A 27,897-nucleotide genomic window follows, 5' to 3' on the forward strand; every position below is an offset into this window, starting at 1 on the left:
GTTATAGTCAGCGCGAAGGCATTGACTATCAGGATACCTTCTCGTCTGTAGCCATGCTAAAGTCCATCCGCACATTGCTTGCTGTTGCAGCCTATTTCGATTATGAAATATGGCAGATGGACGTGAAAACGGCGTTCTTAAATGGACATCTTGAGGAAGATATCTATATGGAACAGCCGCTTGGATTCACATCCAGTGATGATGATCACAAGGTCTGCAAGCTGCAAAGATCCATTTGTGGACTTAAGCAAGCATCTCGGAGTTGGAATACTCGTTTCAATGATGTGATCAAAACGTTTGGTTTCATCAAGAACGAGGAGGAACCATGTGTGTTCAAAAAGGTCAGTGGGAGTGCAGTTGTCTTCTTCGTATTGTACGTGGATGACATCCTCCTAATTGGAAATGACATTCCCATATTGACCTCAGTCAAAATATGGTTGTCTAAGGAGTTCTCTATGAAAGATCTAGGAGAGGCATCCTTTATATTGGGTATTAAGGTCTATAGAGATAGACCAAAGAGGATGCTGGGACTTTCACAGAAGATGTACATAGAGGAGGTGCTAAAGAGGTTTAGCATGAAAAACTCCAAAAGAGGTTTATTGCCTTTTAGACATGGCATTCATCTCTCCAAGAAGATGTGCCCTAGCACACCTGAGGAGATTGAACGCATGAGCAAGATCCCTTATGCTTCGGCAATAGGGAGTCTCATGTATGCCATGCTATATACATGACCTGATATAGCCCCATGCTGTGAGTGTCACAAACAGATATCAGTCGAATCCAGACGAAGAGCACTGGACTTCTGTGAAATGTATCCTTAAGTACTTGAGAAGGACTAAGGATATATTTTTAGTCTTTGGGAATGGAGAACTCCAGATTCAGGGATATACAGACTCAGACTTTATGTCTGATATAGATGATCGAAAGTCGACATCTGGGAGTCTGTTCATTTGTAATGGTGGTGCAGTTAGCTGGAAGAGTTCCAAGCAAACGGTGATTGCAGATTCCACCATGGAGGCAGAGTACATTGCTGCATCGGAAGCTGCGAATGAGGCATTCTGGTATAAGAAGTTTGCCGCAGAGCTTGGAGTGATGTCATCGGATGCCATCCCTTTTTACTGCGACAATAATGGCGCTATAGCCCTAACTAAGGAGCCAAGGTCTCACCAGAAGTCCAAGCACATTGAGCGGCGATTCCATCTGATCCATGATTATCTCGAAAAGGATTATATCGAGGTCAAGAGAGTCGACTCCACAGACAATGTGGCAGACCCGCTGACTCAGCCATTGGGCCAACAGAAGATCGAAGCCCACCTTGAGAAGATGAGACTTAGATATGTAGCCAATTGGCATTAGGTCAAGTGGGAGTTTGTTAGATGTGTGCTCTAGATGCCAGATCGGCTGACATATTCCTATACAAATCTAAGGACAAAATTGTAATTTTGACTATAAATGAATAAAAGGGTTATTCTTCTATCACATTGTGTACATTGTGTCTGTGATACATCCTTTGAGTTAGTGGGAATGTTAATTCATATTTTCAAGAGTTGAAAATTTAAGGCATGAATTTACATAACTAACTCATAAACTGCTCCTGACCATAGGATCATTACGAGGATGGTGATCGATTCGGAAGGTTGGTGTACAATCGCTTCCTTAGGGTAGATGAGTCTTGAGTCTACGGTGTGGAGATACCGGAGTGAGAGTACAGGTATTCGTTGAGAACGAGAGTACTGAGCGTGACCACCTCGAGCAGTCATAAAGAAATCTACCTTCTCGTCGATGACTAGCTCGATGCTGCAGTTGTGTGTCTAGTTCTTTGACCTGAGGTGCATCGTCGGTTCACCTTGAGTGTGTTATAGTTTGACTACACCATAACTCGATCTCCTAGCCATCCGGAACCCTGAGGTGTATGTTGGCTGTAGCATATTCATTGTAAGAACCAGATCGCATCAAGATGGGATCTATCAACCTCGGTAGATGAGAGGAGTAGTCCTATGGTGATCGAAAGATCGAGTCCTTAAGCCCATGGCCATGGCAGAGTGAAATAATGGAAAAGAGTTTTCCATTGAGGTTTCACATCGGACTCGGATCGATCGATTGATTCATATGACTGATGTTGGGTTTGACGAGTTCACCTTAACCCTAATTCAGTCGGGACTCATGATAGAGGAACTCAATCACACAGGTAGCTGCACCGAGAGGTTCATCTTCAGTTCTGATGGGTTGTCACCATATACTGCTAGGTGTCACTGGTGGATTTTGGGAGCAATTAGAATGATTTTGATGATCGATCATTCTAATTGTCTGAATCGGAAGAGTTCTGGTCCATCGAAAGGAGTTTCGATGATGTTGATGATGAGATCACGACATGTCTCATTACTATACAGAATTGAACCTAACTGGGTCACACAAACAAGGGTTAGGATCTGGATGTTATCAATTGGCTAGCCCAATTGATTTGGATAAGATCCAATTAGGTTCAAAGAAATCGTGCTCGCACTCGATTGAGCCTAACTTTCTCCTCGTGTAATCTTTTCTGTCTCTACTGAGCCAAATGTGATCTGGCTCATCCAGAGAACCTTGGGAAGGTTTCTCTCAGTTTAAATGAAGCTTGTCCAGCTCAGAAAAGGCTTGTCTTAATTCATGAGATGAATTTAAGACAACACCTGCTAATTTCTAACACCTGCCAATTTCATTTTAGGACATCTGTCAAAAGTTGACATATGGGTCTTAAACTGAAGAGGACTTATTGGAGAATTTTTGTGGAGTGTCCACATGCCTAAACCTAATCAAATTGGGTGCCATAATCAGATTATGGCATGAGCCCAATTGGATTTAAGTGGGCGCCCCAAATGGATAAGAACCAAAGAGTCCTGATAAACTTGGACTCTTTGGCGCCACCTTATTTGAGCCTATCCATTGTTGGCGCCAACATAGGAGAGAGCATGGGAATTCTTATCTGATGTGATCAGATGACATCACTCCACCAATCAGAATTTTTTCAGAATTTATTGAAATTTTTTGATTGATCGAATGATGTGGCACTGCGCAGCATACAGGGTCTATATAAATCCTGCTGCACCTAGGGTTTCGAGGCAGAACTTGTTTTGTGCAAAAAACTCATTGGCTGCCACCCCCTCCCCTCTTCTCCACATCCTCCCTGCTCTCCTTTCTCCCCTCTTCACGTCCAAGAAGTTGGACGTTCATCTGGCATAGGCGCAAGGCGTGGTGACGCCTGGAACAGAAGGCTGCAGGACTTCTTCGATAGGCTGCTGCTCTAACTTTAGGAAGAGTTTTGAAGATCTTCCTAATCAGATTTAGATCTGATTTTTGGAGCGTAGAATCGCGAGGAGAAGACGTTCCAGATCCTACCTGAGTGGATACTGGTAGAGGCCAGGCGCTTGCGTGGCTACATTAGAACCTCAGGCAGTGCTGCGATCATCTACAAGGTAATTAGATTATCCTTGAGGTATGTCGATGTTTCACATACTTTTAGATTTAATTTTGAAATTAAAATATCAGATAATAAAATTAGATCTAATAGATATTAGATCTGAAATAGCGTAAGATAAAATTTAAAATTTATTCCGCCCCAGATTTGATGAAATCTGAAAGATCCTACACAGGAAAAATGTGGTTTTTTCTTTAACGGAATGACTCTCTATCCCATTGATCTAGGAGAAGCTCAGATGTTTCCGAGGTTGCTGACGAGTCTACTATTATCGGATGCCTCAGGCGCTGATGCTACAGGCGGGAGTCATCTGCTGTAGAAGCTCGGATGGAGACTTTTCGTTGGTGAAGTCTGGCAGGAGTCCGATTGCTAGAAAAGTCCGTTTGGGATTTGCTTGATGTGAAAGCTCGTCTGAAGATTATCCACCAGAGAAGTCCGGTTTCATAAAGAATCTGGTGGAGGGTCGGCCGGCGGTGGACCTCGGATGACAATGGGGAGGTTCGGCAGACACCTGAGGCGATCGATCGTTGTAGAAATCCAGCTGCTGGAGCCTATCTGTTGTAGAAGCTCGTCCGATATCCATCCGCTATGGAAGTTTGGACGGAGTCTGGTTCTTGTAGAAGGCTGAAAGGAGATCGCTTATTGTAGAGGCTTGGTCGAAAAACGGTTGTCATGAGAGCTCGGAGTGGCGACCTGGCCAGTGGATCCTGTCCCATTATAGAAGCTCATCTGGGATCCGACTACGAAGAAGCTCAGCCGAAGTCTACCTGTAATAGAAGTTCGGAAGAAATTTATTTACAGTAGAGGCTCAAATGGAATTTGCTTACGGTAGATATCTGGGATAGACCGTCCGCTATAGGAGTTCGGAGTAGACCGCTCGTAGTAAAAGTTCGGCTCTCGCAGGAGCTCGGTTGGAATCCTGAAGGCGGTCGACCGCCATAGAAACTTGGATGGAGTCTGGTTACTGTAGAAATCTCGCTGTTGGAGAAGCTCGGATATTGACGAAGTCTGGAAGAAGTTCGGAGTAGGGGCGTCCGCGATTGGAAGAAGTCTGGAAGGGATTCGGAGAGTAGTTGATCACTATAGAAGGTCGGCTGATAGTGAAGCCTAGAGAGCCTTTGGAGCAGCCTGGTAGATGGATGGAGAAGCTCATTGTTGGAGAAGTCCAGAAGCTCGGACGGTTGAGGGGATTCAGAGAGACGCCACACAAGGTCGGAAGCCGAAAAAGCCCTGGAAGGGTCGGTCTTTTACAAAGTTCGGTCGGGGGGTATTTTATACCTAACACCAGTCCCTCTACTTCCGAGTTCGGGTTCCGAATGAAGTACAGAGAAATTCTCTCGACCGAAGTTTCCCCCCTCGATTTTCGCACTCGGTGGTTGTCAGATATTTTGGCGCTTGGCGTACTGGTGCCGGTGTCTTTTCAAATCAAGGCGATCCGAAAAGATTTTTTCAGAATTCCCGCTGGGGCGTGGCTTTAGGTACGGTGCAATAATGACTTTGTCAGCTGTCAGCCATTTTCGGCAGCCTGTCATAGTGAGTGGGACACGCGGCAAGTGTAGGTCGGCTAGAGGAGATCCGCGATCATAACTGCTCCGAGCCCTGTTGCCTATTTAAACACGTCCTCTTCCTTCAGGGGTTTTACTTTGTCTGAGAGAGTCCCTCGGTCTCTTCCTCTTCCCCGAGAGCTCCAGCCTCCTTTAGCATGCTTCTCGGCCTTAGGCATCCTCCGGGTCGACTTCCATCGTCTTTGCCGTCTTCCTGCACTCCTCGGGCCAACCTAGGTTAGTCCCGGAACTTCTTGCCGTTTTTCTGTTCTTTCTTCTTCGTATTCCGTTCGTTTAGCTTCCTCGAGAGCTTGTTTGCTGTTTTTTCTGATTTTTTTTTCGAGATTTTTGTGGCTTCTATTTGATCCAAAATACCTTCCGATATCTCCTCTTCTAGCGGTTCTAGGAGTTCGTCAGCCCCAGTTTCTCAGAGTCCTTGCACCGTAGACGGACCCGTAGTCGGGACCGAACCTCGTCCGGTCTTTGCACCGGACACCATCCCCAGCTCTTTGACTCCGGACGAACTCTCATTGATAAGGATCAGTATGGAGTTCCTCCAAAGTACGAGCTGGAACTTCCCAAGCCAACTGACCGGGTTAGTGCCCCTACTCCCGGTCGCTTCTGTATGTACCAGGAGGCCTTCCGTGCCAGACTTCGGCTTCCACTTCCGCCTTTTGTCGTCGCCCTCTTCCATTTTCTGAATATTTCTCTAGTCTCAGTAGCGTCGAACTCCTTTAGATTTTTGATAGGATTTCTTTCTCTTTATAGTTTAGCTGAAGTTCGGTCGACTCTTTTTTTGTTTAAGAATTTCTATACCTTCAAACGTCATCCCTCGACAAAGGACTGGTGGTACTTCTCCCCTCAGTTCGGTAGAAAGGGGTTGCTGAAAGGCGCCCCCTCTTCTATCCACAACTGGAAGGAGAGGTTCTTTTATATCCGATGCCCGACCTTGGAGTTAGGATTACCCCCTTGGGGCTCTCTGAGGGATTCTGTCCGTCGGGCTTCTAGCTTGAAAAGGGACGACCTCGAAGCCTCCAAAAAGCTCGAGGCCTATCAAACCCCCCTCCTCTCCGAACTTCTGAAGGAACAACTCTTGTTCAACGTCGGCCTGAGTCCTCTTAATCCTGTCGGTACCATTTTTTTTTTTTTTTGCTGCTTCCCCTTTCTCTTATTCTATCTCTGAGCCGTGTTGATCTTCTTTTATTGCAGACATGGACGCAGGCATGGCTCGGAGGTTAGCCCAGGGTCTCAAGACCCACAAGAGAAAAGATGCCTCGACTTCAGGGTCGGTGAAGAAAGCCAGGACAGAGGGGACAAGCTCGGCTGCGCCTGCTCAGGTGGCCATTGCCGTCGACGTCCCCTCCGACGTCGAATCCGAAGTCCCCCGAGCCCTTTCAAGGAGCTCTCCGGCTGAGGATCCCGCTCCAGAGGCTCGTCCCGAGGGGGCACCCGGGGCCGAAGGGAGGAGGAGAAAGAAGACCCTGGCTCGGAAGAGCTGCAGTCGCAAGGCTGCCGTCGAGGGGGCTGGCGGCTCCGAGGAGGACCTGGGGGAAAATCCCTTCAACAATAGGGATTTAATAAAGAGGCTGGTCGAAGGGTGCATTCTGCCCGAGGTTGTCCAGAGGATCATCCTTGCTGATCCCGAGCTGCGGTCTGGGACTCTCTGGGATCTTTTCTCGAAGTAGGTTAACTCACTTTTTTCTCCTTCTTGCTTCTTTACTTAATTTATTCTTTAGCCTTTATATTGACCCTCTGGCCCCTTTTGCAGATTGGACACCAGCTTGTCGCCAACGTCGAGGCGGTGAAGATCGCCAAGAGGGAGGCAGCTCGGGCGGAGGAAGGTTGCCTGGCTGGGGCCGCCCGCCTCGAGGAGAAGATCGTCGAGGTCCTAGGTCTTCAGGAGGTGCTGAAAAAAGAGGGACAAACCTCGTCCGATCTGAGGACCGCCTTGGAGGAGGAGAGAAAGAAGGCTGAAGCCGAGGTCTCCGAGCTGAAGGTGCAGGCTTTCGAGTTGAAGGCGCAAGTTTCCGAGCTGAAAGCGCGGATCCCGTCCCTGGTCTCAGAGGTAGGGGCCCGAGCAGTGGAGGAGTTCAAGGCCTCTTCCGAGACGGAGGATCTACAGGTCCAGTTCGGCCAGGACGCCTTCATCAAGGGATTCGAACTCTGCCAAAAGAAGATGGCTGGAAGGTTTCCCAAACTGGATCTCGGCTTCCTGGATGAGGCGTCCGACGATGAAGCCGGACCATCCGAAACCGCTGCCGGTCCTCCTCCAGCCGGGACCTCATTGACCGCTGCGGCCGCTGCTGCCGACCTTCCGGAGATGTGGAGCCCCTCCACTTCTGCCCCAGAGGTCCGGAACCTCTAGCTTTGTATTTTTCCTTTGTGGTGACTTTTCTTCGTCCTCTTGTACTTGAAAATTATTTAATCAATGAAATTAGATTCTTCTTCATAGAGGGCCCCCCTTTTTTTTTTCTTCTGTATTCTTTCCCTTCTCTTTTGTCTTCTTGTACTAATTTGAGTCGTGGCACTTTTGTCTCCCAACGACAGTGCCCTACCGAAGCTCTTCCCCTGCCACAGGGGATTCCTCTGCAGTCGATGATCCGAGACCTCAGAAGGGAAGTTCGTCAGTTGATGAAGAAATCCAAGAAGCTGGAAAATGAACTTCATCGGCTGAGGAAGAGCTATTCGAAAGTCACTGCAGAGGCTATTCGCTTTCAGGACCTCCACAGAAAGGGTCTCATGGAATACACTCGGAGGAAGGCTGACTTCGTGACGGAGCTTGAGGAACTCCGGAAACGTGCCAGCGATCGATCTTGGACTCAGGCTTCCAAGATCAGCTCCCTTGAAGTCAAGCTAGCGGCCGCACGGGAGAAGATCGGCCAGTTGGAAGGGAGCTCGTCCTGGCTCACAACCCAAGCCGACCGCGATCGAGACTGGTCGAAGAAGTTCTCCGACCTTTAAAAGCAGCTGCAGGACGTTGAGGCGAACTACAACGCCTACCGAGTCGGCTGGAGTGGACAAGTAGAGGACTACCGAAGGAAGCTCCAGACGGTGACCGACGAAGTTGCCCACCTTCGGAGGCAGTTGTCTGAGAGAGTCCAGCTTGCCTCTGCACAAGGCTCCGACGAGCTCCGCTCCTTGAGGGGGACTGTGGCAGAACTGTCCGTGGCCCTTGGACGGGAGGAGGCCGAACTGCAGCGGCTGAAGATTCAGCTAGTCCACGAGCAACAAGCGGTCAAAGATGCCGAGGCAGAGTCCTAGGTCCTGAGGAAGAGGCTTCGAGAGTCGGAGGGCGAGAGCCGGCGGTTCCACCAGATGTACCGGGATATGCTGCTGAGAAAGATGGAATTAGAGGAAGAAGTCGAAAACTTAAGGCAATCCCTAATAAGGACCGAAACCGAGAGCTCGAAGTCGGAAGAAGCTGGGCTTCCTTAGAGCTCCTTTCTCTTTTTTTTTTTTTGCCTTTCATCCTTCCATGTATTCTTTTTCTTTTCTTGTCGCCTCTCTTTTTGGCCTTCAAAACTTTGTAATATATACTCCACTAATGAAATGAAAAGAAAATTTTTCATTACCTTGTCCATTTTGGTATTGAGTTGTCGTTTACCGAACTTATTTTGTCTTTTGTCTTGTCCGACGCCGTCGTTGTTTGAAGGTTCCCGATCGTCGCTGTGTTGATTTGCCTTTTTGATTCATGACCGTAGGTCTTGTCGAGGCTATTTGAGTTTGACGTTTCCTCCCGGTGCTCGAGCTTGGGGATCCGAACTTCTCGTTACTTTGAGAAAGTCAATTTCTCCTCGGCCTGTGTTGAGTTCCCTTTTAGTGACTGAGGGTTTCTTGATAGGAGTATCCTTCCTCGTTGAGATGAGGTCCATTGTGTCTTTGATGTAGTTTGTTTTTCACTTGTCGCTGGTGTAGTTCGTCACTTTCCCTTTTCATCTCCCCCTCTCTTTTTTTTTTTTGTGTTCGAGTGAGGGTTTTCCCTCTTCTTTTAGCGGGGTTGTGAGAGCATAAAGGAGCCATTGAGGAGGCTTTCCTCCTCGTCCGGTCTTGATCGATTGGGTCTTTGTTTGCATCAGGACGAGGTTCTCCTTTTGTTCCCGACAGTCAATTTCAGCTCGTGTTAGGATGAGGTTCTCCTTCTGTTCCTAACAGGGCTGTGGGGGCACGTAAGGACCGCTGCAAGGGCCTCTCCCCCCATCCGGTCTTTAAGTAACCGGGCCTTCGACTTTTTTCATGTTAGGACGAGATTCTCCTTCTGTTCCTAACAAGGCTGTGGGGGCACATAAGGGCCGTTGCGAGGGCCTCTCCCCCCATCCGATCTTTAAGTAACCGGGCCTTCGACTTTGCTCATGTTAGGATGAGGTTCTCTTTCTATTCCTAACAAGGCTGTGGGGACACATAAGGGTCGTTGCGAGGGTCTCTCCCCCCATCCGGTCTTTAAGTAACCGGACCTTCGACTTTGCTCATGTTAAGACGAGGTTCTTCTTCTGTTCCTAACAAGGTTGTGGGGGCACATAAGGGCCGTTGCGAGGGCCTCTCCCCCCATCCGGTCTTTAAGTAACCGGGCCTTCGACTTTGCTCATGTTAGGACGAGGTTCTCCTCCTGTTCCTAACAAGGCTGTGGGGGCACATAAGGACCATTGCGACGGCCTCTCCCCCCATCCGGTCTTTAAGTAACCGGACCTTCGACTTTGCTCATGTTAGGACGAGGTTCTCCTCTTGTTCCTAACAAGGCTGTGGGGGCATATAAGGGCCGTTGCGAGGACCTCTCCCCCCATCCGATCTTTAAGTAATCGGGCCTTCGACTTTGCTCATGTTAGGACGAGGTTCTCCTCCTGTTCCTAACAAGCTTAATTTCGACTGAATGAGGGAGTTACTTCCTATCGTTATAAGCTCATGCTAAAAGGATAAATATGCAAATGTAAAATTTTTATTTAAGACAAAGCTATTGGTAATACATTCGCAGATTTTTCGAATCCTACAGTCGCGGAAGGTCTGCTCCCTGTCGGGTTCCTCCTGAGATGGAGTTGATAATCCCAATCGGAGGCCGATCTTCAGGCTGCTCCTCCCTCCTTGGCGGCTCCGGCTGCAGTAGGGCCTTAGGCCGGTCTTCCCTACCTTCAGGTCAGCGTCGAATGAATCTGTCAAGCCGACCTCGTTTGATGAGCTCCTCGATCTCGTCTCGAAGCTGGATACACTCTTCCGTGTCATGGCCGTGGTCACGATGATAGAGGTAGAACTTGTTAGTATTGCGCTTCCCGGGGTGTGTGCGCATCCTTTCCGGCCTTGACAGCTGCTCCCTGACCTCCATCAGCACTTGAGTTTTCGATGTGTTGAGAGGGGTGTAGCTGTGGAATCTTTCCGGGGGAGAGCTCCGCCAAACTCTGTGGTCCGGGCTCCTCTGCCTACGAGCCCGGGGAGGAGTCTGGACACGCTTGTGTCCGGAGGGAGTTCGAGAACATGGCCGAGCTTCACTCGGCCCTTTTTCAACTGCGAGCTTGTTGGAGTCTCCCGCCGGCCGCTCCTTCGCGGCCTCCTTATCCTTCATCCTAAAGGCTTCTTCTGTTCGGGCATATCCTTCGGCCCGAGCCAGCAAATCAGCAAAGTCCCTGGGATATTTCTTTTTCAGGGAAAACAGAAGATCATTCTTTTGAAGACCGCCCTTCAGGGCGGCCATCGCGACCGATTGGTCCAAGTTTCGGACCTCCAATGCGGCAACGTTAAAACGGTTGACGTAAGCTCGGATGGATTCTCTCTTCTTCTGCTTGATGTTGATAAGGGACTCCGAACCTGTCCGGGGACGCCGGCTGCTAACAAAATGAGCCACAAACTGGTGGCTCATCTGCTCAACGGAAAAGATAGTACCCGGCTTCAGCACCGAGTACCAGTTCCTTGCTGCTCCCTTCAAGGTAGATGGGAAAGCTCGGCACAGGATGGCATCTGGCGCGCCATGGAGCAGCATCATTATCTGGAAGGCCTCCAGGTGGTCAACCGGATCTGAGGTCTCGTCGTAGCTTTCGAATTGGGGGAGCTTGAAGTTTGGCGGGATCGGTTCCTGCATGATCATTTGAGAGAAAGGAGGGTCAATACAGATGTCCTCACCATAAGTAGGGAGAGCGTGGCGGAGCTCTTCGATCCGTCGGTTCATCTCCTGGAGCCTTCGATCCAGGAGGTCCTCTCGACTGCGAGTCTCGAGGGTCTTCTGGTAGAGTGGAGGTAGGGATCCTCCGGGAGTGGAATCGTGATTAGACTGAGGGCTCTCCACCCTCGGATCCCCTTTCCGGGGAAGACAGGACGACTGGCCCAGATGGCCCGCCCTACTACCGGATCTTGGAACTCCGGTGATGCTCTTTCCAACCGCACTGACGCCTGCGGCTATTGCTGCTGCTGCTGCTGCTGCATGGCCTGCACTGCTTCGGTGAGGCCTCTGACCTACTGAACCTGCAGGTCGAACTGCTCCATACTGATCGTCGTTGCCGGAGGAGGAGCCTGAAAAACTGGAGGCAAGGCCGGAGCCTGAGATCTGGCCGCGGAGGCCGTAGATCGCCTGGTGGATGCTTTTCGGGGAGGCATCAGGTGGAGATCTAGTAGGAGAAGGAGAAGAAGACGTCGGAGAAGATGACCGGAGACAGTCCTGTTGAGCACTCCTTTAAGAACAAGGGTACTGCAAAGACACAGTGCCCTTCCTCTAGCGCCAATTCTGTTGGTGCAGAATTCTACCGAAGCCGGAGTTGCTGGAGTCGAGATGACTGCGGCCGCCGTCAAGACCTGCAAGGAAAGTCTAAACTGGAGTTGGGGGTGCTCCGGCAAGACCCTCCGACGTTCAAGTCAGTACTTTGCTTCAACAGAAATGGAGTGCTCGAGTGAGAATTTTAGCAGAATTTTGAGATAAAGTTTAGAGCTTAGAGAAGAACGTATCTAGGAGTCCCTTTTTATAGACGGAGAGCGTAACTGATTGACAGCGACGTCTGTAACCGCCTGATAGTGGGCTGTTCAGAGCCACGTGGAGTTTGTTACGGAGAGTAGTGGCGTCAGGGGTCGTTCAGGGCCACGTGGAGTTTGTTACGGAGAGTGGAGTGGTGTCCGTTGTTGTGACTCGCCAGAGAGTGATGGAGCCACGCGGAATCCGTTGCAGAGAGTGGAGTAGGGTAGTGGCCGTTGTCGTGACTTGCCGGAGAGTTCGGATCTGTCGGCTGGAGCTCGACTGGGATGTCTGATGGAGCGGAATGGCTCTCTATCCCGTCGATCTAGAAGAAGCTCGGATGTTTCCGAGGTTGCTGACGAGTCTACTATTGTTGGATGCCTCAGGCGCTGATGCTACAGGCGGAAGTCATCTGCTGTAGAAGCTTGAATGGAGACTTTCCGTTGGTGAAGTCCGACAGGAGTCCGATTGCTAGGAAAGTTCGTTTGGGATTTGCCTGATGTGGAAGCTCGTCTGAAGATTATCCGTCGGAGAAGTCCGATTTCATGAAGAATCTGGTGGAGGGTCGGCCGGCGGTGGACCTCGGATGGCGTTGGGGAGGTTCGGCAGACACCGGATACGATCGACCGTTGTAGAAATCCAGTTACTGGAGCCCGTCTGTTGTAGAAGCTCGTCCGATATCCATCCGCTATGGAAGTTTGGACGGAGTCTGGTTCTTGTAGAAGGCTGAAAGGAGACCGCTTATTGTAGAGGCTCGGTCGAAGAACGGTTGTCGTGGGAGCTCGGAGTGGCGACCTGGCTGGTGGATCCTGTCCCATTGTAGAAGCTCGTCTGGGATCCGGCTACGAAGAAGCTCGGCCGAAGTCTACCTGTAATAGAAGTTCGGAAGAAATTTATTTACAGTAGAGGCTCGAATGGAATTTGCTTACGGTAGATATCTAGGGTAGACCGTCCGCTGTAGGAGTTCGGAGTAGACCGCTCGTAGTAGAAGTTCGGCTCTCGCAGGAGCTCGGTTGGAATCTTGAAGGCGGTCGACCGCCGTAGAAACTTGGATGGAATTTGGTTACTGTAGAAATCTCGCCGTTGGAGAAGCTCGGATATTGACGAAGTCCGAAAGAAGTTCGGAGTAGGGTCGTCCGCAGCCGGAAGAAGTCTGGAAGGGATTCGGAGAGTAGTTGATCACTGTAGAAGGTCGGCTGATAGTGAAGCCTAGAGAGCCTTTGGAGCGGCCTGGTAGATGGATGGAGAAGCTCATTGTTGGAGAAGTCCAGAAGCTCGGACGGTTGAGGGGGTTCAGAGAGACGCCACACAAGGTCGGAAGCCAGAAAAATCCTGGAAGGGTCGGTCTTTTACAAACTTCGGCCGGGGGGTATTTTATACCCAACAGGTACAAATTGAATATTATTATTTGTCATATTCATGCTGGATTTTCTTTGATTGTACAAATACAAATATAGATGTTAGTTAGATGCTGAAATTTGCATCAAGCCCTATTAAATTCTTTTATGGAAATAAATCCACATAGGTATTATCCAAGTTGTTTCCACCAAGGTTTGCCATCTCAATATCGGGCACCATATCCCTGCCACCCTATCAATGTGTCAGTAATTCCCAGTATGGGGGCTAGTTTGGTATACCGAGTGGTGGTAGTCCCCTTGGATACCATGCATCAGTACAGTATGCCTTGTGTCACCCAATTCGGTATGGCATAATTTGGTTTCCACCTTTGCTTCCTACCAAGGCCTTCTAAGCCTTGCATAGAAAGCAACAGACACATAATTAATTAGTTCTCACCTTATTTTTTGTACTTATCTATTTTGTTGCAGGTTTACACAAAAATTACTCATTACCATGTTTAAGTTTTCTCATTTAACAGATTATACTGATATCCTCATATCCAAAGTAAGGATGCAAGTCCTGATTTGATGGCAAAGCATCCAACTGTCCTAAGTGATGAGGTGGGACCTCAATGGGATGGGGACCAAGACGGGAAAGGATATCCACCTTCCCAAGTTGTGGGATGCTGCGCATCCCATTCTATGGGAAAATGAGGATGGTCCTATCCCATGGGATTTGAATCATTGATCCCCATATTGTGTTCATCCTACCAGACATGAAAATCTGCTTAAACTTTTAAGGAAATTTTTTCTGGCATGTGACAAGCAAAGATAACTGTAACATTATGTGCCTTGACCTATATACCATTTTATTATTGAAGGTAGATATAGAGCAGATTACTGAAAATACATGCTAGGCTTAATTATTTTAGAAAAAAGAGGGTCATGTTTCTGACATTTTGTTGTTTTTCTATCCAAAATAAGTGCAAAAGGGCAGAGGTCTTGTAAAGATTTAATACATCTAAAAGCCTCTCAAATAGTTCTCATGCTTATATCTGTGGATGATGCAGGTTGATCCAGATGAAGTCAATGCGTTGGCTCAATTAATGACTTGGAAGACAGCGGTAGCGAATATTCCGTATGGTGGAGCAAAAGGTGGCATAGGATGCAGCCCAGGAGAACTAAGTATTTCTGAGCTTGAGAGACTTACCAGGGTGTTCACACAAAAGTTACATGATTGTATTGGCATCCACACTGATGTTCCAGCTCCTGATATGGGGACTAACTCACAGGTGTTTTTTTTTTTTGCCCTTTTTTTGTTGGGGAGTCTTTCTGTATATGTTTACTACAAGTTTATATTTTCAGATATCGCATTTATCAGCAGTCTAATCTAGTGCTTTCTAAGATTCGTAACAGACTATGGCATGGATACTTGATGAGTACTCGAAGTTTCATGGCTATTCACCTGCAGTTGTGACTGGAAAACCTGTTGTAAGTACAATGTAATATGCAATTTTAACTGCGTTATGTGAAACTTGTCCACTATAACATTTTTACATTGCAATTATGTTATACTCTATTGCCATTTTTGGCAATAATAACAGTGGATAAGTTGTTCTATTTCCTAGAGATACAGTAATCCTGGATGCAAATTTATATCTGGATAGTAGCCTTAGTGTATAATTCTGGGTTCTCAAATAGTTTGACTAGTTTGCTTCTTTCTTGTTCTTTATTTTTCACCTTTAAGGATCTTGGTGGATCTCTTGGTAGAGATGCAGCAACTGGAAGAGGAGTCCTATTTGCAACAGAGGCCCTGCTTGCAGAGTATGGGAAAAGCACTTCAGACCAGCGGTTTGTAATACAGGTGAACAAACTCTAAGCTACCTAGTTAGTTCTATCTGCCATAAAAAGGTCTTAACCACTAGCATGCACACACCCAAAGAATTAAAAGAGCCCATCACAATCATCTTGACGGTAATGCTAGGAAAATTAATAAGCTATTGCAGACAGAAATCATGTTCACCATTTTCCAGAAATTAGACACTTTTGATCACTTCCAAAGGTAAGCCTTGCAAGATCACACACTCCAAAGAATTTGATTGTATTGGTAAGCAGTAAAATTGAATATGCAACATGAGAAATGATTACCAGAAGTGCAGAAGAGTTCATGTAGAATTTTGAATATGATATGAAAAGAGAGACTTTTAAACAGATGATAACCAATTTGTTGTCCATACGCAGAGTTAATCTTTTCTCTTCAACCATCTATAATCCTAGGGTGAGTCATTTCTGCTTCTGGGACATATTTACTGAGCTACTTGAAGCCACCAACATGGGAACTGGCACTCTTGCAACAAATGGGCTAGGGCCTGAATGAGATTAAGCTGTCAGCATATAGGGGCAAGACACAGAGACACATACACACACAACAAAGAGTTTTTGATGACATTGACCATACCAAGGTCCACTGTCTTGGTACCGCTCCTCATATGGCTGCCAATTTATTATTGTGTCGCTTCGACGCTGGTTCAACGTACTGAGTGTCAGTATGCCCTTCATACTGCATACCAATACTAAACTAGTATAGCACGGTAGCCCCATACGGTATGGTTCGGTGGGTGTACCATATGGTTTGGTGTGTACTTTCTAGTTCGGTATAGTATGGAAAACCTTGGCCCATACTATTATCTCAACATTTCTTTTTCATGGAATATTTATGCAATAACTTCTTTCAAGATTTCAGGGTTTTGGTAATGTGGGTTCTTGGGCAGCTCAACTCATTAGTGAAGCTGGTGGAAAAGTTATTGCAGTCAGTGATGTCACAGGAGCAGTCAAGAACTGCAATGGTCTTGACATTCCAAAACTCGTTGAACACTCCATGGAGAACCGTGGGGTCAAAGGTTTCAGTGGTGGAGATGCTCTTGATCCAAAGTTGTTGCTAACTGAGGACTGTGATGTTCTTGTTCCAGCTGCACTTGGTGGTGTAATCAAAAGGTTTGTTTCCTTGTAGGATGCCTTTGTCCTTTTAAGGAACGATCACAAATTAATGGCAGGACAGACTGGGCTGCTTAGTGCTTAAACTTTTGAAATATGCCAATTTCCAGAACAATCAATCAAATTGTTCTCTCATTTGGTAGGAGTATATGAATTCTCCACTCAAAAACTGCCTTATACTGCTATGATAGATGCTGATTCTTCCTCTAATTTAGCACATAAGCCATTGACTGACAAAGGAGCTTTATCATATAACTCAATTTTTTTATGCCATTGTCACAGGGAAAATGCAAATGACATAAGGGCCAAATTCATTATTGAGGCAGCAAATCACCCAACTGACCCAGAGGCTGATGAGGTGAATGTTTATTTTTAAGTTCGAATATGTTATGTTGGTCCAAGATGTAAGGCAGAACTCTTTTGCTTCTTTCATTCAGATCTTATCGAAGAAAGGTGTTCTTATTCTGCCAGACATATTTGCAAACTCAGGTGGTGTTACAGTTAGTTATTTTGAGTGGGTTCAGGTTAGTACTATGTTTTTTCTATGCCATTCTCCACAATCTGCTGTGCTTCACTGACACCAGTCAGGCAGTGTAATATCCTGTCACAATCAACAATTCGGTTTCAACTTTTGACTGGGTTGATGAGAATCATGGAACTGGTTATACCATGAATCCACCCAGACATTTACCTCAAAAAAAAAAAAAAAAGAAGAAAAAGAAAAAGAAGAATCTACCCATGCATGCATTATATTAACTTTTGTTGGCATCAAGGCTCTGTTAAAGTAAAACTGGAATCTGTGTCAAGAAGAAAAATGCACACAGCAAATATGAAAGGAATGAACTTTGTTGACAGAATTTTTTTAATCTGTAAAGCATACTACTGCTTAACAAACCATTAAGAAGTATTAAAATAAATATGCACCTCCTGGAAATTAGTCACATGTGGCAGCTACTTCCTAAATTTGCTAACAGAATTCATTGACCCATATCAGCAGCACTTAAAGACTCTGTCAACTAACGAGAAATCTAGAACAACCAAATCCCATGATTACAAACATGCATCTGTTAGCCCATTTGAATTACTCTCCCAAAATTCCTCCCTTTAATTCACGGAGGGCTTCAGCTCCCATCATGGATCGAAGTTTCTTTAATTTGGCTTCAGGTAAAGCTTTTGTAAGAATATCTATTGGTTGATTGTCAATGTTGATTTACTATGGCTCCGCAACTCCTTTGGTGACTAGCTTTTGAATGAAATGGTGCTTGTTTCAATATGTTTTGTTCTTCCTTGCTGGACTGGGTTTTTGAAATTGCAATTGTGGATTGGTTGTCACAATAGATCATAGTTGGTTCACTTAGCACTTGCTTCAAATCTTCCAAGATTCTTCTTAGCCAAACAACATGACAAGCTGTAGATGTAGCAGTTGTATACTCAACTTCTATACTTGAAAGGTCTGTACTCTGTTGCTTCTTTGAGGACAAAGAAATGGCTTCTAAACCAAGGCTAAGAACATATCCTATTGTGCTTTTTCTATCATCTATACAAGCAGCCCAATCACTATCAATAAAAGCAACAAGATTATTTGGTTTATTTCTTAAATATTTTATGCCAAGATTGGAAGTTCCTTGTACATATCCAAGAATTCTCTTGGCTGTGTTAGATGTATACCCTAGAAGGCAATCTTGGTTGACGCATATTATATTTCTAGGATATGATTTTGTATTTAATGGATAGTTTTATAACCATTCATATTCTATACGTCCATGAATTGTCCAAGGAATTAACAAGATGATTGACACTTTCTCAAAGAGTTGAGAATTTGAGGCATTTGTCATTGATGGTAAATTTCTAAATTGCTCTTGATCATGGGATCATCACGGGGATGGTGATAGATCCGGACAGACCGGTGTACAGATTGCTTCCTTTAAGCAGACGAGTCTCGAGTCTGCAATATAGAGATACTGGAGTGAGAGTGCAGGTAGTTGTTAGAGAATAACTAGCACTGAGCGTGACCAACACGAAAAGTCACATGGATGTCTGCTCACTCGTTAGTGACTTTCTTGATGCTGTAGTAGTATTACTGGTTCTTTGACCTGCGGTGCGACAGCTGCTCACAGTGAGGCTGTTGGAGTTTGGCTACATATAAACATGCTCTTAATGAGTCCATGTAGTAGATGTTGGCGATAATTGATCTACTGTAGGAGCAGGGTGCGCATCTAGATGAAATCTATCGATCCTAGCAGAGGAGAGTAGTCCTATGGGATTTGAGAGGTTGAGTCCTTAAAGTCTATAGCCATAGCAGTGTGTTGATGGAAAAGAATTTTTATGAGAATCACAGACGGACTCGAGCTAATTGAATCTATCATATGACCGATGTTGAGATTTGATGATTTATCCATGACCTGCCATCTGGTCGGAACTCACGATAAAGGAACTGAATCACACGATAACTGCATCTAGAGGTTCATCATCTTTATTCTACTGGATTGTCACTACATACTACTAGGTGTCACTGGTGGATTGTGAGACTCACGAGCATCATCTTGATGATCAATGATCCTTGATAGACAGAGTTAGAATGATTCTAATCCATTGAAAGGAGTTTTAATGATATTATGATAAGAATCACAATATGTCTCACTACTAGATATAATAGAACCTATGGGATCACACACAAAAGAGATTTTTGACTGATCAGATGGTTGAATTAGGATTATGAATCGCAACAGGATTTAATCATCAATATGATTGACGATTAATCAAATGCAAAAGTTACAATTAAATAACTCACTAAGAGTTAGTGAGTTATAGGAGGATTAATTAACAATTGGATTGCTAATTGGCTTAATTTGATTGAGCAATGTGACTTGGATCAAGTTTAATTGAATGGGATTCAATTTGGCTTGCCTTGGATTTGATTTGATCAAGTCTAATTGGATTATGAGATAATCCAATTGCAAGGAAGATCAATTCCTAATTTGCTTAGGATTTAGGTGCTATTTAATTCCTAATTAGATTAGGATTTAATCAAGAGAGTTTGGGTTCCTAGTTTGACTAAAATTTTAATCTTCTTGGGTCTGATCAATTTCTATTTGGATTTGGATTGATTGGAGTTTGATTTGATTTAAATCAGCTACATAAAGAATAGTCTCAATTGACTAGGACTCTCTCTCTCTCCCAATGCCACTTATGGAAGCCCCATGAGGAGCTGCCTATGATACCCTACGCCCCCTTGTTTTTGCGTGAAATAAATCATGCCCCAAGTCGTTTCTCCGTGAGTGATGTGGGAGCAAAAGAGGAAGGATGCGGCGGCAAGGGAGAAGTCTTTCTCTTTTAAGGACTTTAACAATCTAACTCCCTCCTAACCTAACCCTAATTGTTAGGGATAATTTTGGAGGTTGTTGTGGTGTGTAAAGAAAAGAAAAAGAGAGGGGACGGCGTGAAAGGGTGTGGCGCACAAAAAGGAGAAAAGGGTGGGGCACTAAGGTAGTTAGGGCTTCATTCTTTCTTTCTTACAACCAAAGATTGGTTGTTAAGGTCTCTTCCTCTCTCTCTCTCTTTGTCCAAGAGTTGGACATGTTTTTTCTTTCTCCCTAGATGTCCAAGATTGGACTTGTCTTCTCCTTCATAGATGTCCAAGAGTTGGACATTCATTCTCATGATCTCTAGTGTAGAGATCTTTCTCCTCCTATTTTTTTTTCTTCTCTAAGAAAGTTTTGAGAGAAAAGAAGAGTCATTTTCAACCATCAAGATGCGATCTCTGCAAAGGAGCGAGCACCCCAGTGGGATCAAGAAGTTTTTAATCAGATTGAAGCCTCGTGTGGATATCCGTAGAGGTCGGACATTTGTGCGGCTTCAAGAGACCTTCTGAAGACATCTACGATCATCGGTTCGCGGTGTAGATTGACCCACGCGAAGATATGAAGATAAGATCTTCTATAATTTTTTTATTTGATTTCTGTATCTGAATTCTCTCTCATATATGTAGATCCTGTTGTGTGATTTTAAGATTTGATCTTATGTATGCTTAGATTAAAATAGTTTTAATATAAATTTTTAAATTTTTGCTGCATATATGTTTTGAAAATTTTGCATGCATGAAACCATAAAATTTCAACAGTGGTATCAGAGCCACGTCATATGCATGAGATTAGGATTTAGATCTGAAATCTGTAGAGAAAAATTTTAGATCTGAAAATTTTTGATGTCATTCTGACAAAAAGTTATCTTGGTATAACTTGTTATGCTGTATGGTTGTTCTAGAACGATATTGAAAATTTTTGATTAAAACAGAATTTAAGATCTGATTTTTCTTCATATATATGATATATGTTTTATTGTTTAGATCTGAAAAGAGTTTCGAGATCTATTTTGATTCGTATATTTGATATATCAAAGCATACTTAGGTCTGAAATTAGTTTCTATGATCTGAATTTAATTCATATATGTGATATATGATTGTATGTATGATCTGAAAATTATTTCGAGATCCAAAACTTTTCATGCAAAGAATTTAGATTTGAAAATTTAGATTTAAAATCTAAAATTTATGTTTGTACATGAGGGATTGGCCATGAGTAGATCAAATTAAGTCATGTAATTGAATTACACTTAGGATTTTTGATTTGATCATAATGGGTCTAAATCGATTTAGCAGTTGATTAACCCGAGTCAAGTGTTGATTAGGATTAGATCAATAGAGCTTAAAATCATACAATCATTGTTGATCGAATTGATTGACACCCATATGTAGAACGATTAAGCTAAGGATCTAATTCGGCTCTATGGCTCGAGCCTGATTCGTCTAAGCTAGCCGATTTGGACCAATTGATCAATTGGTGTCTAAGACAAGTAACTGAGAGATGGTTACTTAATTAGGATCCTTGATCCATCAAGAGGGAGCCTCCCATCGATCTTCACTGATCTGATCAATTTGAAAGATTGAGTCTTGAACGTGATTGCTCGACGGTTTGATTTAGTCCATGTCAATTAGATCAGCCATGTGATGACTGATTAGATGAGGTCTGAACCTAAACCTTCCTATAAATATTAAGTCCAATGATCTTCTATCATTGTAGATGTGCGGGCGTGCTATCAATGTTGATTGTTCACGGCTGGTTACAGTGGTTTAGTTGCATCGAGAACACACAACCACTCTATTAGCAAAGAGTTGCTTCAGGATAAAGATGGGGTTGGGTCCAATATCTGTCAGGTGAGGGATCCAATGATGGCTTTGCACCTGCTTATGAATGGTGGGTCGGACTTAACTAAGGAGTGTGGTCAATATCTGTCAGGTGAGCCCATATAGAGATCAAGTTATTGCAACATGCTTAAAGAAGCATCTGGGCAAGGGGTTGTCCATGCATCGGTATACGTGTTATCAATATCTGTCAGGTGAGGTACACGGCATCGGTGGGACCGCAGCACCCACTAAAAATCTAGTTGTTGTGTTAGAATTTTCGTTTCTCCACCCAGAGTGTGAGAGATCTGGGAAAATAGTGGGAGTCTGCATCTAGAGCAAATTATAAAACAAGTTCAAATATCTAATTAGAATCTTTACTTTTTGCTGTTGATTGTGTCAACTTCCAACCCTCTAGCTCAAACCTGGATATTAACCATTTAACCAAAACCAATTACATAGATTGGCTCAGAAATTTAAGAATCGTTCTTAGTTCTGAGAAAATTAAATCATGTTCTCAACCAAGATATCCTTGTGTTACCAGCTCGTCCAATCCAAAGTCAACGAGCTATACTTGATAAGTGGATGGACAATGACAATAAAGATAGGTGTTTTATGTTGGCGTCCATGTCAGATGAACTCCAACGTTTGTATGAGAACATGTACACTGCCAAGTACATGCTGACTTATCTACAAGTGTTGTGAGATGATCAGAGTCGTAAAGTGTATAAGATGCGCGATGAGCAGTTTGTCCATGATCACTATTTGATACTGATCAAGGATATTGAGAAGCTTAAAAAGCTCGACATGATCATGCACAAGAAATTGCTAGTGAATTTGATCCCGCAATCCCTTTTTGGTTTGTATGGGTAATTTATGGTAAACTACCATATGAATGACCATGATAGCATATTATCTGAATTTGTCGATATGTTGGTAACTAAGGAACTTTGAAAAGTTCAGAGATATACTTGGAGAGCTTAAAAAATAAGGACATGCCTTGTGAAGGCATATCGGAATTGCTCAAAACTGTCCTTACGGTTTCCTCTTCTCCTAGTTGAGTATTAGACTCTAATGCTTTTTATGCACTTCATTATAGGGTCTCAGGAAAGGTAGAGGGCTGAGGGAAGGTGAAGTAACCCTTCAACATGGCAATAGAGCAAGAGTTATGCTATCACCATGGGCACCTAATCTCTGTAACTATCGTTTGGATTTAGTTTTTAGAGATAGTCTCTATCATTTGCATGGTGATGCATCTATGAACTTATTTGAGCAAATAGTGAATGCCATTGGATCTGAGAGATCTAAATTTGAGATAAACCTGAAGTATATGTGGGACTTAGGCTAAGTCATATAGGAGAAGAAATAATTAATAGATTAGAGAAATATGAGTTTTTGGGCTCATTGACTGTTGAGTCATATCTAGTCTATGTATCATCTCTTTGAGAAAAAATGATCAAGTTACTCTTATGGGATAAGAAGAAAAAAACCACTAAGGTACTTATCCTGATACACATTTGATATGTGTGCGGCCCATTTGATGTGTCAGTTTCAGAGAGATTGTCTCTACTTCATTATCTTTATCGATGATCAGTTATGGTACGGATACATGTATGAGATATAAATTTGAAATCTTTGAAAAGTTCAAAGAATCCAGATGTGAAGTAGATAAGCAAACCAAAAAATTTCTAAAGATACTTCGATCAGATCGAAAATGCAATACCAAAGTAAGAAATTTTTTGGTTATCTCATAAAAATGGCATAGTTTCATAGTGGACCCCTCATAGCACGCCTCAGCTTAATGGAGGTATTTAAGAGGAGTGGGATTGTATAAGATATGGTCTGGTCTATGATGAAATTCACTGATATAACTTTAGTTTCTTTAAGGATATTATTTTTGAAATTTGCCTATAGAACAGGATTCCCTCTAACTCCGTTCCTATCACACCGTATGGGATATGGCATGGTAAGAAATCGAATCTTGATTATCTCAAGATTTGGAGATGTTTAGCTCGTGTCAAAGACAGCAGGCAGACATGTTAGAGGCTAGGTCTATGAAGCTCGTATCATAGGATATCCTAAAAGAGTTTGGGATACTACTTTTTCTTCCTAAAGAATCATAATATGATTCTGACTCATCAAGCTACCTTCTTGGAAAATGGTTTATCCAAGATGAAGCAGTGGGAGGAAAGTTAAGCTCGAAAAGAAAATCTCTGAAGAGCAACGAGTTAAAAGACTTATAGAACTTATTCATGATAAGCCAGTATATGTAGTACCGCTTCCACCTTATAGATTTTGTAGGATCTCCTATCCTCTCCAAAGATACCTAGGTATGCTTACAAAGGAAATAGAGAAAAATATTTCTCATGGGAGATAGGGAACATAAAGATGATCCTAAAATCAGTAAGGAGACGATGTTAGACATCGATTTCGAAAAAGAGATGTGAAATAGCTTTTCTGATTGGATATTTTGAGAAGATATCTGAATGGAGTAGCCTATGGATTTCACTTCCTGTGATAGAGATCACAAAGTCTGTAAGAATCTCGGAGTTGAAACATTCATTTCGATGATGTGATCAAATTATTTGATCAGGAATGAAGAGAAATTATGTGTTTACATAAAGATTAGTGGGAGTGCTGTCACGTTCCTCGTATTATACATGGATGACATCCTCCTGACTGAGAGTATCCCATACTGACATCGGTTAAAATATGATTGTATATAGAATTCTCTATGAAAGAGTTAGGACAAGCATCTTATATTCTGAGAATATAAAGGTCTATAGAGATAGATCCAAGTGGATGTTTGGGTTTTCACAGAAAAGTACATTGAGGAGATGCTAAAAGGATTCAGTATGAAAACCTCAAGAGGGATCTGCTACCCTCTTGGATATAAGAGTATGCCATGCTATATACTGATCTGATATAGTTATTGCTGTGAGTGTCACGAGCAGATATTAGTCAAATCTAGGCTAGAAGCATTGGATTGCTGTGAAAATATCTTTAAATACTTTGAGAATCACTAAGAATTTGTTCCTGATCTTTAGAGAAGGGTCAAAGCTAGGAGTGGGAGGATATGCGGATGTTGATGACAGAATATCTACATCAGGGTGTATTCTTGTGTAATGTTGGTTCGGTATATTGGAAGGGTTCCAAGCAACTGATCAATGGAAGCTGAGTACGCTTAGATGTGTAGGATGCATTCTGGTTCTAATGTTAGTTACAGAATTGGATGTTATGCCATCAGATGCCATGACACTGTACTGCAAAGATAACGGCGCTATAGCTCTCGCTAAGGAGCCAAAGTCTCACCATAAATTCAAGCACATAGAACCGTAGTATACGCGACTATCTTAAGTAGAAATACATAGAGGTGAAGAGAGTATACTCCATATGAGATGTGGTAGACCCACTGGTTAAGTTACTTAGCCAGCCGAAAATCGAAGCCTGTCTTCAGAAGATGGGGCTTGATATATGGTAGATTGGCTTTAGTGCAAGTGGGAGATTGTTAGATGTATATCCTAGAAGTCAATCTTGGCTAATGCATATTATATTTTTAGGATATGATTTTATACTTAATGGGTACTTTTATAACCATTCATGTTGTATGTGTCTATGAATCGTCCAAGGGATTAACAAGATAATGACATATTCTCAAAGAATTAAGAATTTGAGACATCTGTCATTGATGGTTAATTTTTAAATTGCTCATGATAATAGGATCATCACAAGAATGGTGATAGATCCGGACAGATTGATACACTGATCGCTTCTTTTGGACAGACGAGTCTCAAGTCTGTGGTGTAGAAATACTAGAGCGAGTGTGTAGGTGGTTATTACAGAATAACTAGCACTGAGCGTGACCAACATGAGAAGTCACATAGATGTCTGCTCATTCGTTAGTGACTTTCTCAATGCTGCAGTAGTGTGACTGGTCCTTTGACCTGCGGTGCGACAGCTTCTCACAGTAAAGCTGCTGGAGTTTGACTATACATAAATATGGTCTCAATGAGTCCATATAGTGGATATTGATGATAGTTGTCCACTGTATGAGTAGGATACGTATCTAGATGGATTTTATTGACTCTAACAGAGGAGAGTAGTCCTATAGAATTTGAGAAGCTGAGTCTTTAAAGTTTATGGCCATAGCAGTGTGATTGATGAAAAAAATTTTCATAAGAATCACAGACGGACTCAAGCTAATTGAATCTATCATATGACCAATGTTGAGGTTTGACGATTTATTCATGACCTGCCATCTGGTCGGGACTCACGATAGAAGACTGAATTATACGATAACTGTACTTAGTGGTTCATCACTTTTTATTCTACTGGATTGCTACTACATACTGCTAGGTATCACTGATAGATTGTGAGATCCACGAGCATCATCTTGAGAATCGATGATCCTTAATGGGCAGAGTTGGAATAGTTCCAATATATTGAAAGGATTTTCAATGATATTGTAATAGGGATCACAATATGTTTCACTACTGGACAGAATAAAACTTCTGAGTTCACACACAAAAGAGACTTTTGATTGATTAGATGGTTGAATTGCGACTATGAATTACAATAGGATTTAATTATCAATATGATTGATGATTAATCAAATGCAAAAGTTGCAATTAAATAACCCACTAAGAGTTAGTGAGTTATAGGAGGATTAATTAGCAATTGGATTGCTAATTGGCTTAATTTGATTGAGTAATAGGGTTTGGATCAAGTTTAATTGAATGGGATTCAATTTGGCTTGCCTTGGGTTTGATTTGATCAGGCCTAATTGGATTATAAGATAATTCAATTACAAAGGAGATCAATTCTTAATTTGCTTAGGATTTAGATGCTATTTAATTCCTAATTAGATTAAGATTTAATCAAGAGAGTTTGGATTCTTAGTTTGACTAGGATTTTAATCTCCTTGGGTCTAATCAATTTCTAATTAGATTAGGATTGGTTGGAGTTTGATTTGGTTTTAATCAGCCAAAAGAGAAGTCTCAATTGACTAGGACTCTCTCTCCCAATTCCACTTATAGAAGCCTCATGAGGAGACACCCATGATACCCTACACCCCCTTATTTTTGCGTGAAATAAATCATGCCCTAAGTCATTTTTCCATGAGTGATGTGGGCGCAAAAGAGGAAGGATGGGGCGGTAAGGGAGAAATCCTTCTCTTTTGAGGACTTTAACAACCTAACTCCCTCCTAACCTAACCCTAATTGTTAGGGATAAATAGCGGGCGCCTCTTATCAGATCTAACACTGATTTTGGAGGTTGTTGTGGCGTGTAAAGAAGAGAAAAAGAGAAGGGATGGCATGAAAGGGTGTGGCGCACAAAAAGGAGAAAAGGGTGGGGTGCTAAGGTAGTTAGGGGTTCATCCCTTCTTTCTTACAACCAAAGGTTGGTTGTTAAGGTCTCTTCCTTTCTTCCTCTTTGTCCCAGAGTTGGACATGTTTTTTCTTTCTCCCTAGATGTCTAAGAGTTGGACTTGTCTTCTCCTCCATAGTTGTCCAAGAGTTGGACATTCATTCTCATGATCTCTAGCATAGAGATCTTTTTCATATTTTCTTCTTCTTCTTCTTTAAGAAAGTCTTGAGAGAAAAAAAGAGTCATCTTCAACCATCAAAATACGATCTCTGCAAGGAAGCTAGCACCCCGGTGAGATCAAGAAGCTTCTGATCAGATCAAAGTTTCATATGGATACCCGTAGAGATCGGATGCTTGTGCGGCTTTAAGAGACCTTCTGAAGATATCCACGATCATCGATTCGCGGTGTAGATCGACCCGCGTGAAGGTACGAAGATAAGATCTTCTATATTTTTTTTTATTTGATTTTTGTATCTAAATTCTATCTCACATATGTAGATCCTGTTGTGTGATTTTAAGATTTGATCTTATGCATGCTTAGATTAAAATAGTTTTAATCTGAATTTTTAAATTTTCACTGCGTATATCTTTGGAAAATTTTGCATGCATGAAATCATGAAATCCCAACAGGCTGCACCCAAATGATGTTTGTTTAGACTATGCATAAATCTAGAAATGAGAGACTGACAATAACAACAATGTATGGTATTGTATGAGTGAGATACATGAGATCTCCAATAATACTTCTAAAATACTTCTCATCAACCTTTTCAGCTCCATCATTTGAACATAGCTTCTCATTTGTATTCAGTAGAGTCTTGGTAGGCTTACAATTTGTCATTCCAACACTTTTCAACAAATCAGTTGCATCTATATATCACATATATATGAACTAAAAATCGATCTAGAATAAATTTTAGATCTATGCATGCCTTCACATATCAAATATATGAACTGAAAATTAAATCTAAAATAAATTTTAGATTCAAATTAAACATCTATACATCTCATATATCAAGTAAAATTAGATTTTGAAACTCTTTTCAAAAATATGTACGTCAATTTCATGCATATCAAACCTGTGGCTCTGATACCATTA

The 27,897-nt window shown here is 43.1% G+C and overlaps 1 protein-coding gene across 5 annotated transcripts in view; it reads left to right on the forward strand.

The window, feature by feature from the left end:
* LOC105034975 (glutamate dehydrogenase 1, mitochondrial) overlaps positions 1–27,897 on the forward strand; it is a 68,087-nt gene that overhangs the window by 25,901 nt on the left and 14,289 nt on the right. For all 5 annotated transcript variants that reach the window (XR_012142146.1, XR_830269.4, XM_073259555.1 and 2 more), the window contains exons 3-8: positions 14,328–14,549; positions 14,674–14,748; positions 15,005–15,121; positions 16,001–16,251; positions 16,534–16,609; positions 16,689–16,775. Coding sequence is in view for 3 of the 5 variants with exons in the window: in XM_073259555.1 (XP_073115656.1) it covers positions 14,328–14,549; positions 14,674–14,748; positions 15,005–15,121; positions 16,001–16,251; positions 16,534–16,609; positions 16,689–16,775 (828 nt within the window). In the remaining 2 variants the exon portion in view is untranslated. The remainder of the gene's footprint in view (positions 1–14,327; positions 14,550–14,673; positions 14,749–15,004; positions 15,122–16,000; positions 16,252–16,533; positions 16,610–16,688; positions 16,776–27,897) is intronic.

The sequence above is a fragment of the Elaeis guineensis genome, chromosome 6 (assembly GCF_000442705.2).
Source record: "Elaeis guineensis isolate ETL-2024a chromosome 6, EG11, whole genome shotgun sequence".
In the NCBI taxonomy this organism is placed as follows: domain Eukaryota; kingdom Viridiplantae; phylum Streptophyta; class Magnoliopsida; order Arecales; family Arecaceae; genus Elaeis; species Elaeis guineensis.